Source organism: Haplochromis burtoni, unplaced genomic scaffold, assembly GCF_018398535.1.
Source record: "Haplochromis burtoni strain Fernald_Lab_line unplaced genomic scaffold, NCSU_Asbu1 Contig_291, whole genome shotgun sequence".
NCBI classification, from domain to species: Eukaryota; Metazoa; Chordata; class Actinopteri; order Cichliformes; family Cichlidae; genus Haplochromis; species Haplochromis burtoni.
The window spans coordinates 609160-633164 of NW_024582652.1; the positions used below are offsets into that span (position 1 = coordinate 609160).

At 41.3% G+C, this 24005-nt stretch overlaps 2 protein-coding genes across 5 annotated transcripts in view; one reads left to right on the forward strand and one right to left on the reverse strand.

Annotated features, from left to right (window-relative positions):
* LOC102290362 (zinc finger protein 239) overlaps positions 1-24005 on the forward strand; it is a 33472-nt gene that overhangs the window by 8569 nt on the left and 898 nt on the right. For 2 of the 4 annotated variants that reach the window (XM_042227946.1, XM_042227947.1), the window contains 2 exons: positions 7125-7721; positions 8374-9566. In XM_042227946.1, the coding sequence (XP_042083880.1) occupies positions 7125-7721; positions 8374-8934 (1158 nt within the window). In that variant the 3' untranslated portion in view covers positions 8935-9566. Of the gene's footprint in view, positions 1-4852; positions 5387-7124; positions 7722-8373; positions 9567-24005 lie in introns of those variants that run through there. The other 2 variants (XR_006055330.1, XR_006055329.1) reach the window with 2 other exon arrangements.
* LOC121811733 (zinc finger protein 99-like) overlaps positions 13387-24005 on the reverse strand; it is a 15250-nt gene continuing 4631 nt past the window's right edge. The window contains exons 2-3 of the mRNA XM_005940395.2: positions 16641-17321; positions 13387-14862 (exon numbers count right to left, since the gene is read on the reverse strand). Coding sequence (XP_005940457.1) covers positions 14308-14862; positions 16641-17321 — 1236 coding nt within the window. The 3' untranslated portion in view covers positions 13387-14307. The remainder of the gene's footprint in view (positions 14863-16640; positions 17322-24005) is intronic.

The window sequence follows — 24005 nt, forward strand, 5'->3', positions numbered from 1 at the left end:
ACCAGAAATTATTTCCACTACTAATTAATTACCATTGAGCTCAAAGGTCCTATTAATAAACGGTTAAGGAATGTGTATTTATGAAGACGATTTGTGAGACTGGTAAACTTATGATATGTACGATGGTCTTTCATTCTACACGGTGCATTTCAAGGTCCTGTACCCATCCGTCGGTAAACTGTACCTGGGCTTGTTGCAGTGACCTGAAGTTACTAAATTTCATGAGTGTATGCACTCACTCCAAGAACCGTATGATTATAAATATGAGCGTGGTGAAAGTTGGGCAGCACGCTAACGTATTTTGTCCCTCTGTGTGCTCGTAAGGGTCTGACCCTTTCACTGGTTTGATTTTTTTCCTCGTATCTTTTCTTTGACTTTTCATCAAGTCTGTCTTTGTACAGACCGGCATTGTTCTCCTTCGTTTTGTACATACCTTTTTGGGGGGCAAAGAAAAAGCAAGAATTTATTGGAACCGGAGAATGAACGTTTTGCGGTGCTGCAAATGCTTGCGTTTGATGCAGGTACTTGGATTGTTTTGCCACGAGTTACCGGCATGCAATGCGCGAAAGTCATGTGGTCTGTCAATCTCTATAGGGCTTTGGAGTTGATGTAATGCCGCAATGCATTGTGGGAGCACGGCGCCATTTGAGAAGGCCATGAATCAAAACAAACACACTGTGTTGGAAGGACGACTGCCAGAACCATGCTTAAAATCAGCTCAAAAGTCAAATGACTGTATCGAGAGCAATTGAGCCCGGACGCCAAGAGACTGTAGTTGGAAACAATAGCATGCATCGGTTGTGGACCCGTATAAAATACGGCAGTGGAGTAGAAACCCTGGAGACCTTCCACCATTGTCCTACCCTAATACCTTGTCGTACCTTGTCTGTGGAGTCAGCGCATACACTGCAAATCATTTTTGGAATTATAAATCCCTGGAGGTGCACATCTAATTCACAGACGGTTGGGTACAAGATTTGGCCATTTTTAAGCCTCCACGTTGTGAGTAGGTTGACTATATGACCAAGATACAGCCAGAGGTCGCACATAACATTGGCTTCTCCTCAGCAGCTGCCCCAAAAATTGCTCTAGATGAGAACATAAACACACCGCCTGCACTGAAAGGCAAAAGGAGCCGTCCGCAAAAAAGGCAAATTCCACCTGCTAGTCTGGAGGAGTTGTCACTGATAAGCTACTCCATAAACAGAACATAATTCTGCTGGATCACACATTAGGATGTTTGAGCCTATAAAGAGCAATATGAACATACTGAAATGAAAATGTCGGGAGCACATCAACAAAAAATAATGGCAGAAAACTCAATATCAGCTCATCTCACCGCTGCTATCCAAGCCTGACGTCTTCGTTTGGTAACATACATGAGATCCCTCGCGTTGCTTCCAGCAGGGGAAACGATAAAAAGATTATTCCTTATTCCCTTCCCAATTGTGCAATATAACATTGCAACCGACAACACAGCAAGTGCGAGCCATAGCTGATGTTTCCATGTGCTGTTGCTCCTGTAGCCCTTTGTTTGGCCTACTAACATGGCGGCTCAACGCAAAATTGTGGCCACGCCCCCTCCCGTGACGTCAATTCCAAAGCCCTATTCACAGTTGCAGCAAAGAATTGTTAAAAGTAAAAAACAGCAGCACACATCAGGACCATTTTAAAAGATTACAGATTACTTCTTTCTTTTTTTTTAAAGTTAATTCAAATTCTATTTAACTTCTACTTTTGGCTCCTCCTTTCATTTGAGTGTATTTACTGTATCCCTGAAGTCCAAACGTTGTTTTATGATCCAGATGTTCAGGAGCTGTTGATTTCTGCTTGTTGATTTTAAGTTTGTATTGTCAAAGCATTAGTTAAATTTGATTAATTCTGTGTAAAGTTCTTGTTATTAAACAGTTCGGTGTGAAAATAAACAACTGGTCTCACAACAAATAGCTGGAGTCATGATTTTAGATTCAAACTAATTTAACTGTTTTCAGTGGCACAGGTGGAGGTTTATTCAGGGGAGGAGATTTGGCTGTTCTCCATTCCACTCCACTCCACAATGCTAAAATGATGAGGTTTCCTTCAAATGTGCAATTATAATGTGTTAAAACAAACTACTGTAATGAATGTGGGAGAGGCTTCCCCACCCTAAGTGAATTAAAACAACATGAACTCCGTCACAGTGAGGTTAAAAAGCACCTCTGTGACCAGTGTGGGTCATCCTCGGTCATCTTAAAAAACATAAATGAATCCACACAGTAGAGAAACCATACAAGTACAGATGCTGTGACAAAAGCTTCCCATGTTCATCTGGTTGTAACATGAATAGAATAGAATTCAACTTTATTTTCATTGCACATGTCACAAGTACAAAGCACCGAAATGTACAAACTTCACACAATATACACACACACACACACACACACACACACACACACACACACATATATATATATATATATGCACACACACGTACATACATACATAATTGCCCCGCCCCTGCGTGTGGTCTGTTCTTTGAGGGTCCTGTTCAGTATCTTGGCTGTTCAGAGATCTGTGATGTTGTTCCTGGGAAGGCTGTACCAGTGGCTGTCCAAGTTGCAAGTTTTTTTTTTTCATTGTGGTATTTCAAAAAATTTTATTTTCCTGGGTCTTGGTATTTTTTTGTATTTGTGCTATCGGGACAAGCCTGCTGTAATCAGCACTGTCCAGCTTCACTCATTTTCTCCTGGATTGTAGCTATTGGCAGTTGCCCTTTTGTTGGTCCATGTGATGAAAAACACAAACAAGATCTGATTTTGTAGGAAACACCACAGATTATTACTCTGAATGGTATTTCCCTGGACTCCAGTTCAATTTTTGACACAAACTTCAAGTTGGATATTACACATTTCAGGGACCGCCTTCTTTCATTGGGATATCCATTTCATCACATCTTGACTGCTTTAATTTAATCTGGATGTCAAAATAAGGCTTTGAAATAACTTTTTAGGTTGATTTAATAATCATTAAATGAGAAGTCTGGAGAGCAGAAAATCCTGGTGGGATGGGAGTCTCAGCTGTACTAATATTGCCACACTAACATGCTTAAACGACAGTAGCTGCTTTTGGCTGTTCCCTTGTTCCACAGATTTCTTTGGGTAGCTTTTATTTTTAATGCTGGATGCTCTCCCTGAAGCACATCCAAAGGCATTTGTCTCTTTCCTCAGTGGAAACAGTGATCTTCTGATGTGTGAACTATTATGGCATTGGAACCACCAGAAATACACTCACGGAAAAATGTATCACCATTCAAAGTGTGTTAGCCTGCTGATCTCCAAAAGTTGATTCTGTTCATCTGGATGTTTTCAGTGGGAGAAACGTTTCGTCATTCATCCAGGTGACTTCTTCAGTCTCAGCTGACTGCAGGTTTCCCCAAATCTTATAAACAGTACATTTGCATAATGACTGAAACCAATCATTATGCATAGTCATTATAAGCTTGGGAAAACCTGCAGTCAGCTGAGACTGAAGAAGTCACCTGGATGAATGATGAAACGTTTCTCCCACTGAAAACGCTGCGTCCAGATGAACAGAATCAACCTTTGGAGATTTACTTTCCTGGATGATTGGGAATGCATCAAGACGTTAGCCTGCTGACATTAATATGTGTCAAAGCACTACGTATGGAAGCAATTTTCACGCGGTATTCCTTAGATTATTATCTCAGAGGTTACATTCTGGGACCCCTGTGATTGGTGAAAATCTGCATAGTAGAAACCAGATCTTTATTTTATTATTATTATTTTTTATAGATAGTAAACCATGAAAACCCTCCCCACTTTCTTACACACCCGATTATAACCCTGTTAAATTTTTTGGCAAGGGAAATTTTCCTTTTTCTGCAAAAATAATGGAAAGATTAATGCCTTTAGGCCACAGAAAGCCCCACAGAAATCTACATTATTAAATTTCTTTAAATTACATTATTGTATTTGCTCATTTAGTTATGCAGTAGTTTATTTTGTCTTTTTATTTGTCCTTTCTGTTTTATTGAAACCACTTTATAGAAAGTTACATCGGTTACAATGAACTGTACATACAACCAGTAGCGGTTTTTGATACGGGCGACATGGGCGGTTGCCCGGGGCGGCATCACGGGCATCGGCAAACAAAAAAAAGGCACGATCGGTTTGCTGAGAGGAAGGGCGCCCTCCCTTTGTGAGGTGCGCCTGCTGCTTGCGGCACAGGGGGGAGAGGGCGGGGCGACGGCGATTCTCTGGCTGGCTGGAGCGGCATCTAATAACCAACTTGCAAAATAAAACAAAATAAAAACAAACCAACAAACACAAAAACACCAGACATCATGATACAGACTTATAATTTGCACCGATGGGTTTTCAAAGTTCTATAAAGTGAGCGCGAGAGCCCTCGGTCATCTCTGCTACATACAGTCCAGTATATACGGGACGACGAGGTTTCAGTTACAGCAGTGCCAGAAAACAAGCAATAAATATAAGAAGAGTAAGAAAGCAAATATACACTTTATTACCAGGGGTAAAGGGATCAAAAACAATTTGTAATTTACAGTTTGATTCTTAAAGTCTCACACACAACACATCGAAAGGGGAGGGGGCCCGGCTGCTTCCGAGTAGAGCACATTTCATTTATAATGTTGTAAATCTGATCCCATTATGTATTCATGATTTGAATCCTGGGTTGTGCGAAATCCCAGAAATAAACCTTAGACAAAGGGAGTGTTCGCCCAGGGCACCAAACAGGCTAGGACGGCCACTGCATACAACACAGCAGTTTTAAGAATATTTAACAAGTGCAAGTTTCATTTCGCCCTGGTTTCACAGCCACACTTGGGTGTGTCTGAAGGATTTCCCTCCTCACTGACTTTCTTTTGCTGCTCTTCTTTGTGTCTTTATAAACTGGTGGTGTTGCCACAGCAGAAACTTTTCTTCACACACACATGGCTGTTTTTATTTACAGCTGTGAAATATCTCCACATGCTGCTCCTCTTTCTCACTCTCTGCAGCCAAAATGTATTTTCTTCAGGGCAGCCGAGTCACGTGATCGCACCGAACGAATCAAAGCAGATCAGGAAGAAGGGGGCGGAGCAAAGTGTGCGTGCAGGAGAGGAGCCGAGCAGAGAGAGCTGCTTTGTCATGAAACGGGAGTAAAGTAGTGAACTTAGAGGAGAGAAACGAACTAAAGTATCGATCATAAACCACTACCAACGTCCTGATCGACATCTGCATCGATCTGCCCACCCTTGTCTCCTGGATCGTAGCTGCGATCAGCGTGAACCACGTGGGTCTCTGCTCCCTGATCTGTTTCCTGTGTTTGGAAAGAGTTGCAGCTTCATCGCGGAGTTTCTCTCGGTTTGTGGGCTCATCTAAAGGTAAGCACCGAGCTAACTTTACTGTGAGTTCAGTTCATGTTGAGTTTAGCTCCTGAATGAGGTCTTCTGCTGCTCTCCTCGGTGTCTGTTCACAGTTTATTGTGAACACGTTGAGAGAAGAGTGAGAGAGTGTTTGGAGAAAAACACCAACTAACCATTAGCTCAGCATGCTGGGAGAAGTTGGAGCAGGAAAGTCTTTTCATTGTCCCTGCAGCTGTTTCTCTGCCTGCACCAAACCTCTACAGCCTCATTTCTATTTAAGTGATAACAGGAAGGCAGAGCGATCTGCTGCAGTATCAGGGTCACTATAACTTTATTGTCCAGCTGCTGTGGATGAACACATGAGAGGCAGTGAGCGATAAAATAAAATAAGAAAAGTTATAGATTGACATGGGTGAGAGTTGTTTATACAGACATTGTGGAAGGCAGCATGCAGGAATGAGGGAGTAAGTAGGGCGAATATCAGCAGCCTTTACAGACAGTTGCATCAGTCCACTGCTTCAGTGTCTTCACCAGAGATGGGCAGTTACAAGTAATGTGTTACTGTAATCCGATAACTTTTTTTCAAGTTATTTTAAATGTTAAACAAATTTCTTCCAGTCAGTGAATGTTGCATATAATTAAATTTTGCTCGATGCATAAAGTTAAAAGATTAAAACTAATAAAACAAATTTTAAAAAGAGACTTTTCCACTTGATGACATTATATATGATGGACTCGCTGTCGCTTTATCACCTATTCAGGGTGTAAATCATGTTTTTAAAAAGTAACTAAATAACTAATTACTGACAAAAAATAAGTAATCAGTAAAGTAACGGGATTACTTTTCATGGGAAGTAATCATTAATTAGTTACTGATTACTTTTTTCAAGTAATTTGACCAACACTGGTTTTCACAAAAGAGAGTTTTAGTTTGTGCCTGCTCGCAGGGATCAAGTCAGACATTTAGTCTGAGTAGATTTGAACTTTCCTTCTTCATTGTTTCCATCTTGCTTTGACTGCAGCTGTAACAACACTGATTCCAGCAGGATTTGTAAAAAGCATTTTGACAGACACACAAAGCTGGACAGCTTTTGTTCTGAGGGTTTGGAGAGAGCCTGTCTGTGTGTCTGCATTCACTTTGTTCCTCTAACAGAAAATCAATGTGCAGATGTTGATTCCTGCAGTGACTGTTGTTCTTCAGCCTGTAGAAACCATCCTGCAGCTGCTGGAACAAATGAATCTTCTAAATGTTGCTTTCTCTGGTTTGTGTTTGCTCTGCTTCTTTTTGTCAGAGATCAAATACATAAAAATATTCTTTTGTGTCCCAGCTGATCAGCAGGAGGAGAATCTGACGGAGGAACAGTTTCAGCCATTTGGACTCAGCTCAGCCACTACAGAGGAAACAATGAGCTCAACACAGATGGTGAGAAAAACATCTGTTACACTGTTATTGAAACTGTGCACAGCTGGTTGTTAACAGCAGCTTTATCTTTTCCATCCTGGGCTCCTCCACACATACAGAAGCTACATTCACAAATAAAAACCACAGGAGTTACAAGAAAATACAAAGATCATTTTTTATCAGGACACTGAAATAAAATATAATCAGCTGCACTTATAATTTTTTCAGATGGTATATTTTTTTCCCAATGAGCAAAACAATTTCCTCATTGTCATTTTGATTACAGACGCAGTTTCAGTTTGTTCCACGGCTGCATTTCACTCACTGCCTCTATTTGTATCTCTGTCACTGCAGGACCAACATGGAGCGAGAAGTCAGCGCTCTCAGGAGGCCGACAAACCTCACAGAAGAAAGGGAGAGAAGAAATACAGCTGTGATGAGTGTGGGAAGAATTTTACTCTGAAGTCTGAGCTAAAACATCATCTGTTCATCCACACTGGGGAGAAACCATTCATCTGTGACTTGTGTGGAAAGTCTTTTAGACAGCCTGCAAACTTAAAAAAACACCAAGTCACCCACACTGGAGTTAAAGCGTACAGCTGTGATCAGTGTGGCAAAGCTTTTACTGTCAGAGGCAACTTACGGCGTCATCAAGTTACCCACTCTGAAACTAAGGCGCACAGCTGCGACATTTGTGGGAAAACTTTCACTCATCTAACATACCGAAATACTCACCTACGCATCCACACCAGGCAAGATGTTTACTGCTGCGATCAGTGTTTGAAACCGTTTGTGACATACTATGAATTACAGCAGCACATGCTTACCCACACTGAGGAGAGACCTTATAAATGTGACCTGTGTGAGAAGGCTTTTAAAGAGCCAAATTCCCTGAGAAGACACGAACAGATCCACAGCAGAAAGAAACTCTACAAGTGCAGTTACTGTGAGGTTTGTATTTATATTTCTATCTTGTCATTTTCAGCTGACTGTACGGAACAACTCTTCTCATTCAGTTGTTAGTATGTTGGCAATTCTCCTGCATGTGAAGGCAGCGCTGCGTGAGTTTCAGCTCTTATTTCATTGCTCAGCTTAGTTCTCCACACTCTGGACTCTCTGCTCGGTTCAGCTGGTTTTCCTGCTGCTCTGTAAAGTCAGCAACTCGCCCAGTCCTCCATGTGTGATGTCTTGTGAACCTTAATGTTCCATCCATGACCTGTTCAACCTGCAGTAATTACTCATTAACATCTAACTTCAGTCTGCTACCTGCTATGGTAAAGACAACAGATGGCAGATGCCACCAGTATACCCTCCTCACTGGTCGCTTTGCCCGCTTCAGCATCATCACAGTCAGTTTTATTTATGACACCATTAGGGTGCAGGAAGCTGCTACAGTTTTGTCCTGAGCAATAGGTATCACCACTCAGACAACACCACATGGAGGTATAGAAAGAGAAGTAGTCAAAAGTAGAAGCAGATTTCTTTCTTTTTTTTTTCTCCACAGTGTCTCAGGTTTGTGTTGCAACATCTCCTTTGGATGATGCTTTGGATAAAAATGTTGAAGCAATTCCCTGACTTACACTGTCTTTGTGTCTTTGTTTAGAAGCAGAGCGACACAGATGGATCCAGTTCTCAACCGTGTCGCCACTGTGGTGGTGGGAAAGCGTTGCGTTGTGACCTTTGTGGAAAAACTTTCAATAATGAAAAGAACCTAAAGCTACATCAACGTAGACACACTGGAGACAAAATGAACTACTGCAAAGAATGTGGGAGAGGCTTCCCCACACCAAGTGCATTAAAAGAACATGAAATCTATCACAGTGGGGTTAAAAAGCACGTGTGTGACCAGTGTGGGTCATCCTTCACCACTGCAGATCATCTTAAAGTGCATAAACGAGTCCACACAGGAGAGAAACCATACAAGTGCAGACACTGTGACAAAAGTTTCTCGTACTCAGGGAGTCGTAACAATCATGAACTTACACACATTGAAGGAAACTACAGCTGTGACCAGTGTGACAAAAGCTTCAAGAATCTCAGTTCATACTCCAAACACAAGCGATCCCACGCTGTTAACAAACTTTTTCACTGTTACCAATGTGCACAAACATTCACTTCATTATCTGCTCTACGCAACCATCGACGTGATCATGCAGGACTGTGATCACTGGATCACAATGAATCTGCAGAGGCAGAAAGATCCTCTCCTGGTTTCAGGGTCAGACTTAAAAACCTTGAGATCAGGCTCCACAGAGTTCAGGTGGAGTCTCCTGTAAAGAGTGCCACCTGATGTCACACTTGGATCTGATGAGGTAGCTCTGCTTTCTGGAGCTGCAGTGAATAATCCTGGGGTTTATTTAGGAAGCTGCAAGTATAGATGTGTACATCAAGTTTTTTTCCCTTTGAGGGATTTTAATATTCTAAAATGTTATCCCTGTTACATTTTAATCTTTGTTCTCTTAGGATATAAAGGTTATAGGAATACATTTTATTTTATATTACCAAACTGGTATGTTTCTAAACTGCAGATGTGCATAGAAACATTATTTTTTTACATTTCATTTTAACTCCGTTTTTTTTTTTTTTTTGCTTTTTCCCCCAAATCTACTGTTTCACTGTTACCAATGTGTAATTATGTTCATTATCTGCTCTGTGCAAACATCATCATGACAATGGCTGAAATCATTCCTATCATTGGATCATAATGAACCCTTCAACTGACAGGGAGCTTGTTCCATCCTTGCAGGAGTCCACTCTGCAGGTGGGGGAGAGGTGAGAATAAACTTAACCTGGGTGTCTACTGTCTTGTGCAGTCTTGGAGATGATTGAATGTTAGGGTGGGGGAGCTGGCCCCAGGGAGGGGCATCTTGCTCCTCCCTTCTTTTCCTCCCCATCCCCGGCTGCCTCCCTCTTCCCGCTCCAACACACCCACACAAGTAGGGCCTTGGGGTGCGGGTGTGTCACCAGGGGACAGGGGAGGCATCCCCCCCACCCCCTGTCCCCTTCTGGCCACCTGTGCCTCAATTTTATCTCACAGCTTAGACATCCACATTACTCACACTCTCATAACACATACATATAGGGCCTTGAGGGTGGGCACATTAACAGCGTCCAGTGGACGGTCTGTGTGTTCAACCCCACCTCTGGCGGCGGTGCCCACCTCTCAATTTTAAATCCAAGTAGACATTGAGGGTTCTCGGGAGAGGCCGTGCTAACACCTGCTGCTCTGGCAGCAGCACCATGCTCTCCCGTTTTTTTTAAATGCACCCGGGGTATAGGGTTTGTTTGGGGAGTGTGATTGTGTGTTCAGTGTCCATGTATGTCTATCCCTACTTTGGGTGAGTGCTGAGTATATGTGTGCATGAGGGTGGGAATGCATGTTTGTGTCTGTTTGTCTGTGTCTATATGTCAGGTCGGGTCTTAGACTCCACCTCTCTGGGAACTCCAAGGCCCATCTCCCCTCACCACACTCCCTGCCGGTGACTGATGCCTTCAGGTGATCCAGGCGATTTTTTTTCTCTTCTTTCTCTTTTTATGTTTCCTTTCTCACTGCCCCTCTTCCCTTCTGTTTTTCTTTTCCTTCATCTTTCTTTCTCCCTTTCCTATCCCTCAGCCATGTCTGTAACAACTGAAAATAAAATAAATAATAACAACAAAGGTTGATCAAATGGACCAATACGGCAAGGCCATGATGATCCATTTGGCAAAGTAAATCCATCGGGTCTCCTTGTTGGTCTTCAGACAACAATTCTGACGGCTAAAGAACCAAATGGGACAGGCAAAAAAATAAATAATCTGAAGAGACAGACAGTTCTGTTGCATTTGAGAAGGTTGATGTGAAAGCTGCTGTAATTTCTGCTGAAATCCCTCATCTGTTATACATCAGGTTTCTCTTAATTTTTCCTTTAATGTTTATTTGAATTTTAATTCTAAAAATGTTCTCCTTATTACATGATCATTGTTCCTCCACTTGGAAACAGTAGTATTTAGTAGTAGTAATAATAATAGTACTATAATCAAAGAAATGTCTCACTGATCTATTAATTGTCTATGTATCACAGGCATTCAAGCTGTAAATAGTTATATCATTACTTAAAAAGTCATCCCAGGACTCAGCTTGAAAACGAAAAACTCGCTGAAAAGCCTTCAGCTGATCCAAAATGCTGCAGCAAGAGTCCTGACAGGGACTAGAAAGAGAGAGCAGATTTCTCCTGTTTTGGCTTCCTGTTAAATCCAGAATTCAAAATCCTGCTCCTCACATACAAGGTCTTAAATAATCAGGCCCCATCTTATCTTAATGACCTTGTAGTACCATATCACCCTATTAGAGCACTTCGCTCTCGCTCTGCAGGCCTACTTGTTGTTCCTAGAGTATTTAAAAGTAGAATGGGAGGGAGAGCCTTCAGTCCTCTATTTTAATTGTGGTACAATCCAAAGATGCCTTCTGTTACTGTGGTCCTGTCACCTGCTGACTTGAGATCAGTTACATCTTTGCATACATTAAAAACAGACTCCAGACCTTTTTTCATTGGTGGTGTTGTTAGGTTTAGTTTAGTTCTGTTTGCTGTTTTCACTGCCTTAAGCTGTTGTAAACCTAAACAGGTTTTTATGTCTTTATCTTCTGTGTTAAGAATATTTAGTTAACATGTAATAAAATGTGTGATATAAATAAAATTGCTATTTTCAGAAGCGTCTTAATTCTTCATGACAGAGATTTAACCAGTTACAGAATCATTCCTCATAACTAGGGATGTAAGAAAAATATCGCTCGAAAATCACAATATTTTGTTTTATGATACCGAGTCGATATTCAAAAGCAGTGTTATTGATTTTTTTTATTGACAATTTACATGTGTGATGGCAAGGCACACATGGTAAGCTCCACACCTCACCACCAGTTGATTCACTTTAGTTTACATTGCAGTCATTAATATATTATTGTTCAATATTGTTTCTTTATTAAATGTATTATTTTTCCATCACACCTTCCAATGTTTATATGGGTGCACACATATTAACCTTGCAAGGTCAAAGTTCTGTTTTATGTTATATTAATACATCTTTCTTTGTTTGAGTTACCTGGGGGTTTGGCTTCTCCTGTCTGGAAGCTGAGCTGAGAGCTAAAGAAAGGCATCTCAAACATTATCAGTGAAACACAATCAGGTTTTTTGAAAGGAAGACTAATTCATAACAATATTAGGCTGGTTTTGGATCTCCTTGAATACAGTGAATTAATCCAAGAGAGAGGGTACATCCTGTTCTTGGATTTTTACAAAGCATTTGACTCAGTTGAACATACGTTTTTGGACAGGAATTTATTATTATTGTACAATTCTAGGCATTCCAGTATCCAGCTGTGGGGCATTGAGTCATAGGCCTTCTTGTAATCAATCCAGGCAGTGCACAGGTTGGTCAGTCTGGTCTTGCAGTCTCGGCTGACTGTTCTGTCTACCAGTAGCTGGTGTTTTGCGCCTCTGGTATTCTTGCCAATTCCTTTCTGTGTCCCCTCATGTATTGACCCATGTGCCTGTTCATCTTAGCCGATATGATGCCTGACAGGAGCTTCCATGTAGTACTGAGGCAGGTTATTGGTCGGTAGTTGGAGGGGACCGGTCCCTTCTTGGGGTCCTTGGGGATCAGGACCGTCCGACCTTCGGTTAGCCATTCCGGGTGTCTCTCGTTAACTAGCAGCTGGTTCATTTGTGCTGCCAGACGCTCGTGGAGTGCAGTCAGCTTCTTTAGCCAGTAGGCGTGAACCATGTCGGGCCCTGGTGCTGTCCAACTCTTCATACTGGAGACCCTTTCTTGGATATCTGCCACTGTGATGGTTACTGGACCCTGTTCAGGGAGGTCGCTGTGGTCTGCCCTCAGATCCACTAGCCACTGAGCATTGCCGTTATGGGTTGCGTCCTTCTCCCATATGCTCTTCCAGTATTGCTCCGTCTCCAGCCTTGGTGGTGCTGTTCTCTTATTGTTCCCTTGCCACTGAGAGTACACCTTTGCTGGTTCTGTGGAGAACAGCTGGTTTATTCTCCTGCCTTCTATCTCTCTGGTGTACCTCCTCAAGCGGCTGGCCAAGGCTGTGAGTCTTTGCTTGGCAGTTTCCAAGGCCTCAGGTATGGACAGCTTGCTGTATTTCTTATGCACCTTCTTTGTCGCACCTTTCTGCAACTCCGTTAGTTGGCTAACCTCCCTCCGTGCTACTTTGATCTTGCCCTCTAGCCTCCTTCTCCTCCTCTGATAAACCTCCACCTGTACCAACAGTTGATCTGAACATGAAATCATGGCCCAAACTACTTGTTGTCAGACCAATATCTTTATTTTTCACATCAAACTGTTTTATAAAAGAAACTTTACACGGAGTTAATCAAATATAACTAATGCTTTAACAGTATCACTGTTTCACAATACAAACCCAACAAGAAAACAGCTGCAAAACACGCAGCTCAAAATGCATTCACTAAACTACACGTGGATTTAAAGAATACAGTAAATACACTAAAGTGAAAGGAGGACCCAAAAGCAGAGGTTTGATAGAATTTGAATTAAGTAAAAGTAGTCTTTGTGATCGTTTCAATGGTCCTGATATGTGCTGCACATCAGCTAACCTTAACAATTCTTTGCTGCCACTGTGAATAAGAATGTGTTCTTTGCCTGATTAAATAAAGATTACACTCACTGCTCAATCTCCTGGTACAAACTGGTACTACATGGAAGTGCAGCCCATTGCCAGTTTAGCTTGAGATTCTTTTTTGTGGACATTAAGTCAAAGCAGCTTTTGTTTCAAAGCTGGTTGACAATTAAGTTTGTATTGGGTGCTGTAAGAGCAACTAGTGTGAAATTATTTGCGGTTTTGGGAGAAAGGGATTTAAGATTAAAGTTTAAAAAGATAACACATAAAATTACAATAAAACAAGGTGGGTTTTAAAAAAGAGCATCAACATTTATCAAAGAAAAATTAAGTTGATCTATATATCCATAATTCCAACTTCTAAATTTAAGATGTTCAAAATGTTTAGTAGGTTTAATCAGCAATATGCAGACATCTGACAATAAAGAACGTGTGAAGGTGAGTGATTAAACAATGACTTGACTCAGGTACAAGTGCTTCTTGAGAGAAGTCTTTTCTTCAAGGAATAAGGCCTAGGAAGTAGGCTAAGAGGTGGCAAGGCACTCAGGTAAGTGCTATTCAGATAAGAGTTAAACAAGAATCAACAACTCTCCTCTTATTTTCTATAGGACAAACATTTTCAACATTAAAGTTTCTTTTACAGAATGAAAATCTCTCAAAGAAAAAAGAAAACACTTGATGTGCACATCTATACTTGCAACTTCCTTAGTTTAACATCCAGGATTATTCACTGCAGGTCCAAATCAGAGCTACCTCATCAGATCCAAGTGTGACATCAGCTGCACTCTTTACAGGAGACTCCAGCTGAACTCTGTGGAGCCTGATCTCAAGGTGTTTAAGTCTGACCCTGAAACCAGAAGAGGATCTTTCTGTCTCGTCAGATTCATTGTGATCCAGTGATTTCAGTCATGCATGATCACGCTGATGTTTGCACAGAGCAGATAATGAAGTGAACGTTTTTGCACATTGGTAACAGTGAAACTGTTTATTTACAGCGTGGGATCGTTTGTGTGTGGTGTAGGAACTGAGATTCTTGAAGGTCTTGTCACACTGGTCACAGCTGAAGTTCCCTTCAATGTGTGCATCTTCATGAACATTACGATGGCCTGAACTTGAGAAGCTTTTGTCACAGTGTCTGCACTTGTATGGTTTCTCTCCTGTGTGGACTCTTTTATGGTCTTTAAGCTGATTTGCAGTGAAGAAAGATGAACCACACTGGTCACAGCCGTGCTTTTTAACGCCACTGTGATAAAGATAATGTTTTTTTAATTCACTTGGTGTGGGGAAGCCTCTCCCACACTCTTTGCAGTAACTCATGTTGTCTCCAGTGTGTCTACGTTGATGTAGTTTTAGGCTATCTGGATGATTGAAAGTTTTTCCACAAAGGTCACAATGAAACGCTTTCCCACCACCACAGCGACGACAGGGTTGAGAAGTGGATCCATCTGTGTCGCTCTGCTTCTAAACAAAGACACAAACACAGTGTAAGTTATGATGATATTAAAACATCTATTGTTTCATATTGTATGCAAAACCAGCTGTTCACGGCAATATTTTTTAATCTATTTGATGGTCGCTGTAGAGGCTATATCAATCTCTTGAAGTTCTCTCTTGCTCTTTTTTATTTAACCTCCTAAGACACTCTTTCATGGCACACATTTTCAATTTCTCTTTGCTATTTGTGCTGATTGGGACCTAAAGAATGTAAAAACAAAGAATTACCTAATTATTTCTTTTATCTGACTTTTGTTTCTGAGAAAAATGACATCCACATAACAGGACGTAATAGAAAAGTGGCAGTATAGTGTACTTTAAGTTGATATCAGGCCTTTGTAAGAGCAAATGTTTTTTTTAATTTTGGTGTAAACAATCGAAATTGTGATGTCCAGGTTGTATGAGATTAAAATAACCACACTATGGATGGACAAATGAATGTTTTTATGCATACTTTCGTTAGGAAAACCACCGTTAGTGAAACCATTGTGTGACTCCGCCGTCAGCTTGTTTATTTTCCACATAAACCTGTCACGATAAAGTTCAAAATCCTGTTGTCTAAGGAGCTTGGAAAGAAAAGCGTCCGGACTTCTTTAGGTTGCTTGAAGACGTTTCACCTCTCATCCGAGAAGCTTCTTCAGTTCTAAGGTCAAATGGTGGAGAGTCCCAGATTTAAACCCCGTGGGAGTTTCCCCCCAAAAAGGGATAAAAGGACCCCCTCATGATCTTCTACCTAATCATGAGTACAGTGTGAAAACGGGTGTGGGTCACAATCAGCCAGGGTTTCGGGTGAGCTCATTGTGAAACCTAGCCCCACCCTATCATGTGATTTCCTGAGGTCAAATGGCCCAGGGTGTGAGTCAACGTTAAGGCATCTGGGAAGGGATCTCAAAACTGAACTAGAAAAAGTTGCATTTCCTGTGAAAATGCAGTGTGAATGCCGTGTAGTGGAATCTGAAAACACTGTGTAGAAGCTGAACTCTGCTGAAAACTGCTTTATTTGAAAGACTACACTGAAGAGTGTCAAGAAAGCAGATTACATGCAAGCAGGGAAGATGTGCAGCATCTGTCTCATGTAGTACTCGAACCCTTGCCACAGCAGCTGTGCAGCCCACTGCGCCAAACCAGTTCTGGCCTCAAAAACAAAGATATGATGATGATATGATATGATCTACTACGGTGGCAGTAGATGCTAATCTATGACGAAGGATACGGTGAAAGATAGTATCAAAAGCTGCTATAAGGTCAAGGAGAATGCAGGTGGTGATGAATACAATATTTGAATTTTTAAAAAAGCCCTCCACATTTTCTGGAAATATTTGTTGGTGTTTTTAATTGCTTTTTTGTACTGCTTGAACGCTGAAGTGGCCCTCCAGTGAGATGATGGCCCACAGCACATTTAAGTTACGTTACATTACTCTAAATGAGTAATGTAATGGAATACGTTACAAACTACTTTTTGGGGCATGTATTCTGTAATGTGTAGTGGAAAACAACATTGGTCACAAGATATTAACTCTCAAGCTGCTCTCCGATGCATCCATTGGAGTGTGAAAGTTAGACAGAAAGGTGAGAAACGTAAAACTTTACGTTTTTTCCAACATCAGGATAATTTCAGGAGATTTGTCTCAGATTTGACTGAATATTCTGTACATGAGGTTTTCATGTCTCATTTAGCTTTGAAATTAAAATCAATTCACAAAATACTTCAAAATAAGTGTGACTGTACAAAGAAAAATACATACCTCACAGTAAGTGCACTTGTAGAGTTTCTTTCTGGTGTGAATGTGTTGATGTTGTCTCAGGGAACGTGGCTCTTTAAAGGTCTTCTCACACAGGTCACATTTATGAGGTCTCTCCTCAGTGTGGCTAAACATGTGCTGCTGTAAATATTTGTATGCCACAAAGGTTTTGCCACACTGATCACAGAAGCAAAAATCATTTTTGGTGTGAATGCGTCGGTGAATATTACGGCTGAGTGGCCAGCGGAAGGTTTTTCCACAAATGTCGCAGCTGTACGCCTTAATTCCAGAGTGGGTAACTAGATGCCTTTGTAAGTACTTACTGCAAGCAAAAGCTTTACCACACTGATCACAGCTGTATGGTTTAACTCCAGAGTGGGTAAATAGATGACTCTGTAAACTTCCATTGTCAGCAAAAGCTTTACCACACAACTCACAGCTGTACGCTTTCATTCCAGAGTGAATAACTTGATGACGTCGTAAGTGGCTTCTGTGATTAAAAGCTTTACCACAACGATCACAGATGTACGGTTTAAGTCCACTGTGGACGAATTGGTGTGTTTTTAAGTTGCCAGAACGGCTAAAATCCTTCCCACACTCCTCACAGGTGTATTTCTTTTCTCTTTTCTGTCTTTGAAGTTCATCAGCCTCCTGAGAGTCCTGACTTCTTGCTCCATGTTGGTCCTGAGGTGACAGAGATACAAACAGGCAGTGAGTAAAATGCAGTCGTGGAACAAACTGAACTTTCCAACTCCCTCCATTAGTTGAATCAAAGATGTTAACAAAAACATTGTAGGTGTGTTGGTGATAGTATCACATTATAATCAGATGCTAGAATGAGAGTTGTACTTAAAATGCAGGGTTCATACGCCTTTTTTAGAGTAAAATTTAAACACTAATAATAATAATAATAATAATAATAATAATAATAATAAATAATAATAATGGATTGCATTTATATAGCACTTTTCGGGGCCCTCAAAGCGCTTTACAATTCCACTATTCATTCACTCTCACATTCACACACTGGTGGAGGCAGCTACAGTTGTAGCCACAGCTGCCCTGGGGCAGACTGACAGAAGCGAGGCTGCCATATCGCGCCATCGGCCCCTCTGGCCAACACTACTTTGAGCACTTTCAAGGTCCATTTTGAAGCCCTTTCAGCACAACACTAAACATAAAAATAACGATGTATGTTTCACATCACATCAACCCTGGTAAGACCATGTGAAAATTAAAAGAAATCATCCTTGGTTGACTTAAATGCTTTTGTTCCCTTTTTGTCAAAACTTACAAAAACGCACGACACAAAAATACTGCAAAGGGAAAAGGTCGTCTTGTATGTATATAGTGTATGAACTCAGTTAAAAATGAAGATGTGCAAATGTGAACAAATCAACATGTTGAGATATTCATGTCACATTGAAAAAAACAAAAACACCCCAACCCCACAAAACAAGAATAACAGTGTTTATGGTTGGACGAACCCCATACCTCAGTACAGCACCAATCATTAGAAATGCAAACACCCAGTCAACTTCATTTCTCAACATATTGACTTTAGACTGATTATACATACATGTGATGCCATTGTGTTTATCTTGGGTTAGGTCTGCAGATGTGACCTGCACATGTAATGTATGACGCCTGGTTTACAATCTCTTGGTCAGGTATTTGCACAGGCTTGGGAGATGATGCGCTCTGTGAGTCTTCATTTGAGCGTGTGTGGTGCTGTGGTGTTTGCAGTGCGAGTGTAGAACTATCCAGAATGGTTGGTGTCCTGGCACTCAGGGTCATAGTCATGGAGCTATGGCGGCGGCGGATCTGCCATTGGGAGGATGTGGCAGCGATTCCTCCTGTAGGTTCTTCTGTCGATCTGGATGATGTAGGATCGTGGCTCGTTGCTCTTCCTTCCTACAGTTCCTAGCTTGTCAGAGCCTTTTTCTGTCTGCGTTCAGACCACTTGTCCTTCTTGCAATGGCTGTAGTGTGCAGCTGGACCTGTCCCATGACATTTTAGTGTGCGACTTTTGACACAAAGTCCGTCACTGATCTGCCCTGAGATCCTTTGTGACGAGCTCTAAAAGCTTGCTGCACACAGTAATCCCTGCGCGTGTCTGATGAGGCATGAGACGTTTGTCAGGGGAGCCTAGTGTTGCAGGGAATGTTTCTAAGGTTTAAGAAGTCAAGAAAAAGTAAGTCCAATTTCTCTGTGATTTCTCCATGAGTTGTTTCTCACTATGTACTGCTCTCTCAGCAAGACCATTTGACTGTGGAAACTCTGGACGAATGAGTGAAGTCCAGTTGCTTCGCAAACTCGTTGAACTGCTGACTTGTGTACTGTCTGCCATTGTCAGTAATGAGCGTGTGTGGTGCACCGCTGCTGTGGTTGAGTGACCGAGAAGGTTGATCTCAATCCATCTTGAACAGGAATCTACATGGACCTGGTATTGTTTTCCATGCCAGGTGAAAATTTCGGGAGGTCTGTAGAGGTTCTGTCTTCTGATGCGCATTAGTGCTGCTGCACACTGTGCAAGAGTGCAGCTCTTCCGTGATGTCTTTTGACATTGCCAGCCAAAAGATGAAACCTTTAGCTTTATGCCTAGATGACCTTTGTGGACAATATTGGTGTATTCTTTGTGCAGGGATTGGGGAATCCTCCACGCTGAGCTCATCCCTGTATGGAAAAAAGGGGCTAGAGCGGGCTTGACTTGGCTCTCGCTGGATGACTGTGCTGAGGGCTTGTAGCACATCACTCACTGTCATCACTTCATAATCAGTGTGTTCAACTCGGCTTTGTGACAACGGAGCGAGTGGAGCTCTAGAAAAGGGTGTCAGCAAGATACATGTGCTTTCCTTTTTTGTAGACTAGGCTGATGTCATAACTCTGTAGTCGGAGTAACATCCCCTGGAGCCAGGCAGGGGCGACATGGATGGGCTTTTTCATTACGGTCACCAGGGGTTGGTGGTCAATTGCTTTGACAATTGTCGCCTTTCCATAGACAGAATCTTTAAATTTTGTGCAGGCGAATACCATGGCTAAAAGCTCCTTCTCCATATCAGCATATGTCCATGGGAGCATGCGATGCAAAAAACTTGCACGTGTTACATACACGTAGTCGAACATTATTTTCTAGGACTCACGTAAACTTCCCCATTGTGAAAAGGTGCAAATCTTTGTTCCAGACATGGAGAGGTGCAAGGCTCAGATCAGGAGCAGAACTTTTGTTTCTAGACTTTGCGACTCATTTTATTTCTCTGTTAAGAAAAATATTCAATCAGATAGTTATTTGTGGTGAATGAAATGCAGTTCCAATTTCAACCCGTTTTAAGCACCACATCTAAAGTTCAAGCACTTTTCACACCTTGAAAGGACTATTAAAATCCAAGGATTTTCAAGGCTTTCAAGCACCCCTACAAACTCTGAAAATTCTACTGGTGAAGAAATATTGATCACTGCAGAAACTCTTCAACTGCTTTTATTGTTATTTAAATGTTTGCTGTATTTTCTTGTAATTTCTGTGGCTTTTCTGTGTGAATGTAGATTCTGTATGTATGGTTTTATGTTCAATATACTTAAAATTGTTAATCTTATGGGTGTAATTAATATTTTTACATTTGATTTAATCAATTGTAAACCGTTTTAATGTTAAATAATAGTGATATTTCCAATTCATTGAACACATTTAATTAAATCCAAAGAGCCCTTTCCACATCCTTTATGAGCATGCGCAGAGAATGAAAAAAAATCTTCGCGCATACGCATTGACCTTCTTCATCTACGCCACAGTGTGCTTTGGCCACGTGTCTGGAAAGAGGGATTAATCGCGATTCATCCGTTGGAGTTATGGTAATTTCTTCGTATTTTTAATAGAATATAATTTAACTAGGACTTTGTGATAATATATGGGGTATATTTTTCTGATAAAAATATAGGCTTTATATTTTTCCGGTAAATATATGGGCCGTATGTGTTCTGTAGGTTTTAGCATTTTGCTAGCATTGGAAACATTTGTTTGCATATTCAACGTTACTGCACATCTGAATATTTCCCAATCTGTGTTTAAAATTTCATTAGAACTCCAAATAGCACATTTTGCCACAACTCAGTGATACAGTAGATTATTTTTTTCACTCAAACTTGGTATAAATACTGCAAATGTGGTGGTAGCCCGCATACCTCATATAAATGTGACAGTGTGTAGTTTTTGTCATTAATTTCTGGAAATATCTATTGAAATATTTTTGATTCCTTCTGAACATCACTCCTATGCAACTACACTTTTCTTCCTACTTTCGGGTGGTACACCACGCTAAAGCAGCGTATTCCACGACCCAATGTATTGGAATCAGTGTAACTGGACTCCCAATGGCAGAAAACTGCACACTGTCACTTAAAATATTGGAATAAAAGCTGCTTTTCCCTTTAGTATATTTTGGAAAAGCAGACATTTGTGAAAGTAGGTGTCTGCTGTGCATCCAGTTAAAAACCATACATCTAGATTTTCAACTAGCAGGCTATGTTACATTACTGTGACAGCTAGTGCGCATGCGCACGCGCACCCTTCAGTTCGCTTATCAGCCTCGTCTCGGAACTGAGGACGCCATCATCTACCTGCTCAATCGTGTCTACACCCATCTGGACCAGCCGGCGAGCACTGTGAGGGTCATGTTTTTTGACTTTTCCAGTGCTTTCAACACCATCAGGCCGACCCTCCTGGGTGATAAGTTAGCAGCGATGCAGGTGGATGCTTCTCTGGTGTCCTGGATTGTTGATTACCTGACAGGAAGACCACAATATGTACGTCTCCCACAGTGTGTGTCTGACAAGGTGATCAGAACAGGCACACAGGGGACTGTCCTCTCCCCCTTCCTCTTCACCCTCTACACCACAGACTTCAGCCACTGCACAGAGACCTCCATCTTCAGAAGTTTTCTGATGACTCTGCGGTGGTTGGATGCATCAGCAGGGATGATGAGACAGAGTACCGGGCTGTGGTCGACTCCTTTGTCACGTGGTGTGAGCAGAATCATCTGCAGCTCAACGTGGCAAAGACCAAGGAACTGATCGTGGACTTCAGGAAGACCAGGAAACACTTGACCCCTGTTTCAATCCAGGGGGTCAGTGTTGACATTGTGGAGGACTATAAATACCTTGGAGTACACATTGACAATAAACTGGACTGGGCTAAAAACACCACAGCACTTTACAGGAAGGGCCAGAGTCGTCTCTATTTTTTGAGGCGACTGAGGTCCTTCAACATCTGCCAGAAAATGCTGAGGATTTTCTATGAGTCTGTTGTGGCCAGTGCGATCCTCTATGCTGTTGCATGCTGGGGGAGCAGGCTGAGGGTCGCAGATGCCAACAGACTTAATAAACTAGATCCGTAAGGCCAGTAATGTTGTGGGGATGGAGCTGGACTCCCTCAAGGTGGTGTCGGAGAGGCGGATGCTGTCCAAGATAAAGACAATGTTGGATAACACCTCCCACCCACTCCATGACATGCTGGTCAGTCACAGGAGCTCGTTCAGTGAGAGACTGAGATTACCGAAAAGCACCACTGAACGACACAGGAAATCTTTCCTGCCTGTGGCCATCTCCCTGTACAACGCATCCACTTAACACACTGTTTGCTGCTACAACTACACACGTTTCTTTTCCAACTATTTATTTATGAGTGACTTATGTATGCATGCATGTATGTATGTATATGTATATATTGTACTATTCTTAGTTAGTGTATTGTCTGTCTTGTCTTAATGTTGGTTTAAAATGGAGCACTGTAACAAAAAATAATTTCCCCCAGGGATCAATAAAGTATTCTGATTCTGATTCTTTCTCCCTGCAAGTTGTGGAATGAGGATTAGAAATTCATCTTTATGGGGAAAAGCATGTTTAAAATTACTTAGGAACAATTATGAATTGGTTAAACAACAATAAAAATTGACTTTAAGTTCTGTGGGGGCCTCTACAAACATCAAAAAAGTAATTGCCATGCATGTGTTGTTTTGTTTAGAGTTCGCGAATCGAAGCGTGAATGCATCCTTAAAGCTTTGATTATATACCTGAATGAGAACCCTCAAAATCTCATCTAAGAGTACATGGTACGTTTATTTTTAAAGGGATATTCCACCCCTCAGTAAAATTTTGACTGTCATAATTCCCAGAGTTTTGTAAGTTGAAAAATTTATTTTCTAAACAAGCCCAGGCATTCTCCTGATCTGGCAGCAATCAGTTTTCTTTAAATTAGCTTACAACAATAAAGTGCATGGGAACTACTAGGATTTTATTTCCATTCACTTACATTGTTTTATGCTAAACTAAAGAAAATAACCCTGTACAGCAGAATATTAATAATAATAATATTATTAATATTGTTGTTATTATTATTATTAACAATAATATTAATAATAATATTATTATTATTAATATTATAAATTTAGCACCGATCCATCTGAGTGAGGTGTAAATCAACTCTTCACTCAGTGTAAAGGGGAAAATATTCACCACCTGTTGTGTAGCAGGTAGCATCCAGCTGCTGCTGGACTCCAACCCTTCATCTTACAGCCATTTTATTGTTTTTGTCGTCCTTTCCGTTACAACTCACACAACTATTGGAAATGCCTCCTCCTTGGCCAACTTGGTTATTTACTCCAAAGTCACATTTTATCTCAAGAGGGGTTGAGACTTCCTGTTTGCCCGGGGAATGTTCGCAAGAAAAATGTGCTCATAGGGTGTTTCGTTAGCGTTGTGTGGCCATACACCACAGATGGTAGGGGCACCCACAAGTGTCCATTTCTTAGTTTTGTTTTTGTCATTCGATATGTGTGCGGTCTGGAACTCTCTCGACCGTGTGAACCGGCCTTAACGGTGTGCACCGCTGCATGCTCCTTCTGCCCTCTGTCCATGTTTCATTTCTCTTTTTCTTGGTCTTTATTTGGTGATAGTCTTAAATCCACACTTTTCTTTGGTCTGTTCTCCTCAGTCTCATTCAGGGATCTGTGTAATCAGGGTAGTTTGGACCATTTATCTAAAATGGAGTGAATAGACAGATGATGCGATGACCAAAATACAACGGATTTAACATATTTCTGTCCTTTTTAGGATTTCAACATGATGGAAGAGCTGGAGAGGATGGATTTTTGGTGTTTATAAAATAATCCACAAAGGAGCACAGCCTGATGACTCCCTTGAAGATGTTGGCGAGCAGGTGTGCACTTTTGCCTGGGCTAATTTACTGGCTCAATCCGAGTTACCCAAAGCCACTTCGCTACACATTTGAGTTCTTCCAGAAGGTGCTCATGGGACTGGAAGACAAATAACGGTCTAACAAAATACAAGTGCTGAAGAAAAAACTCTGCCATTTTT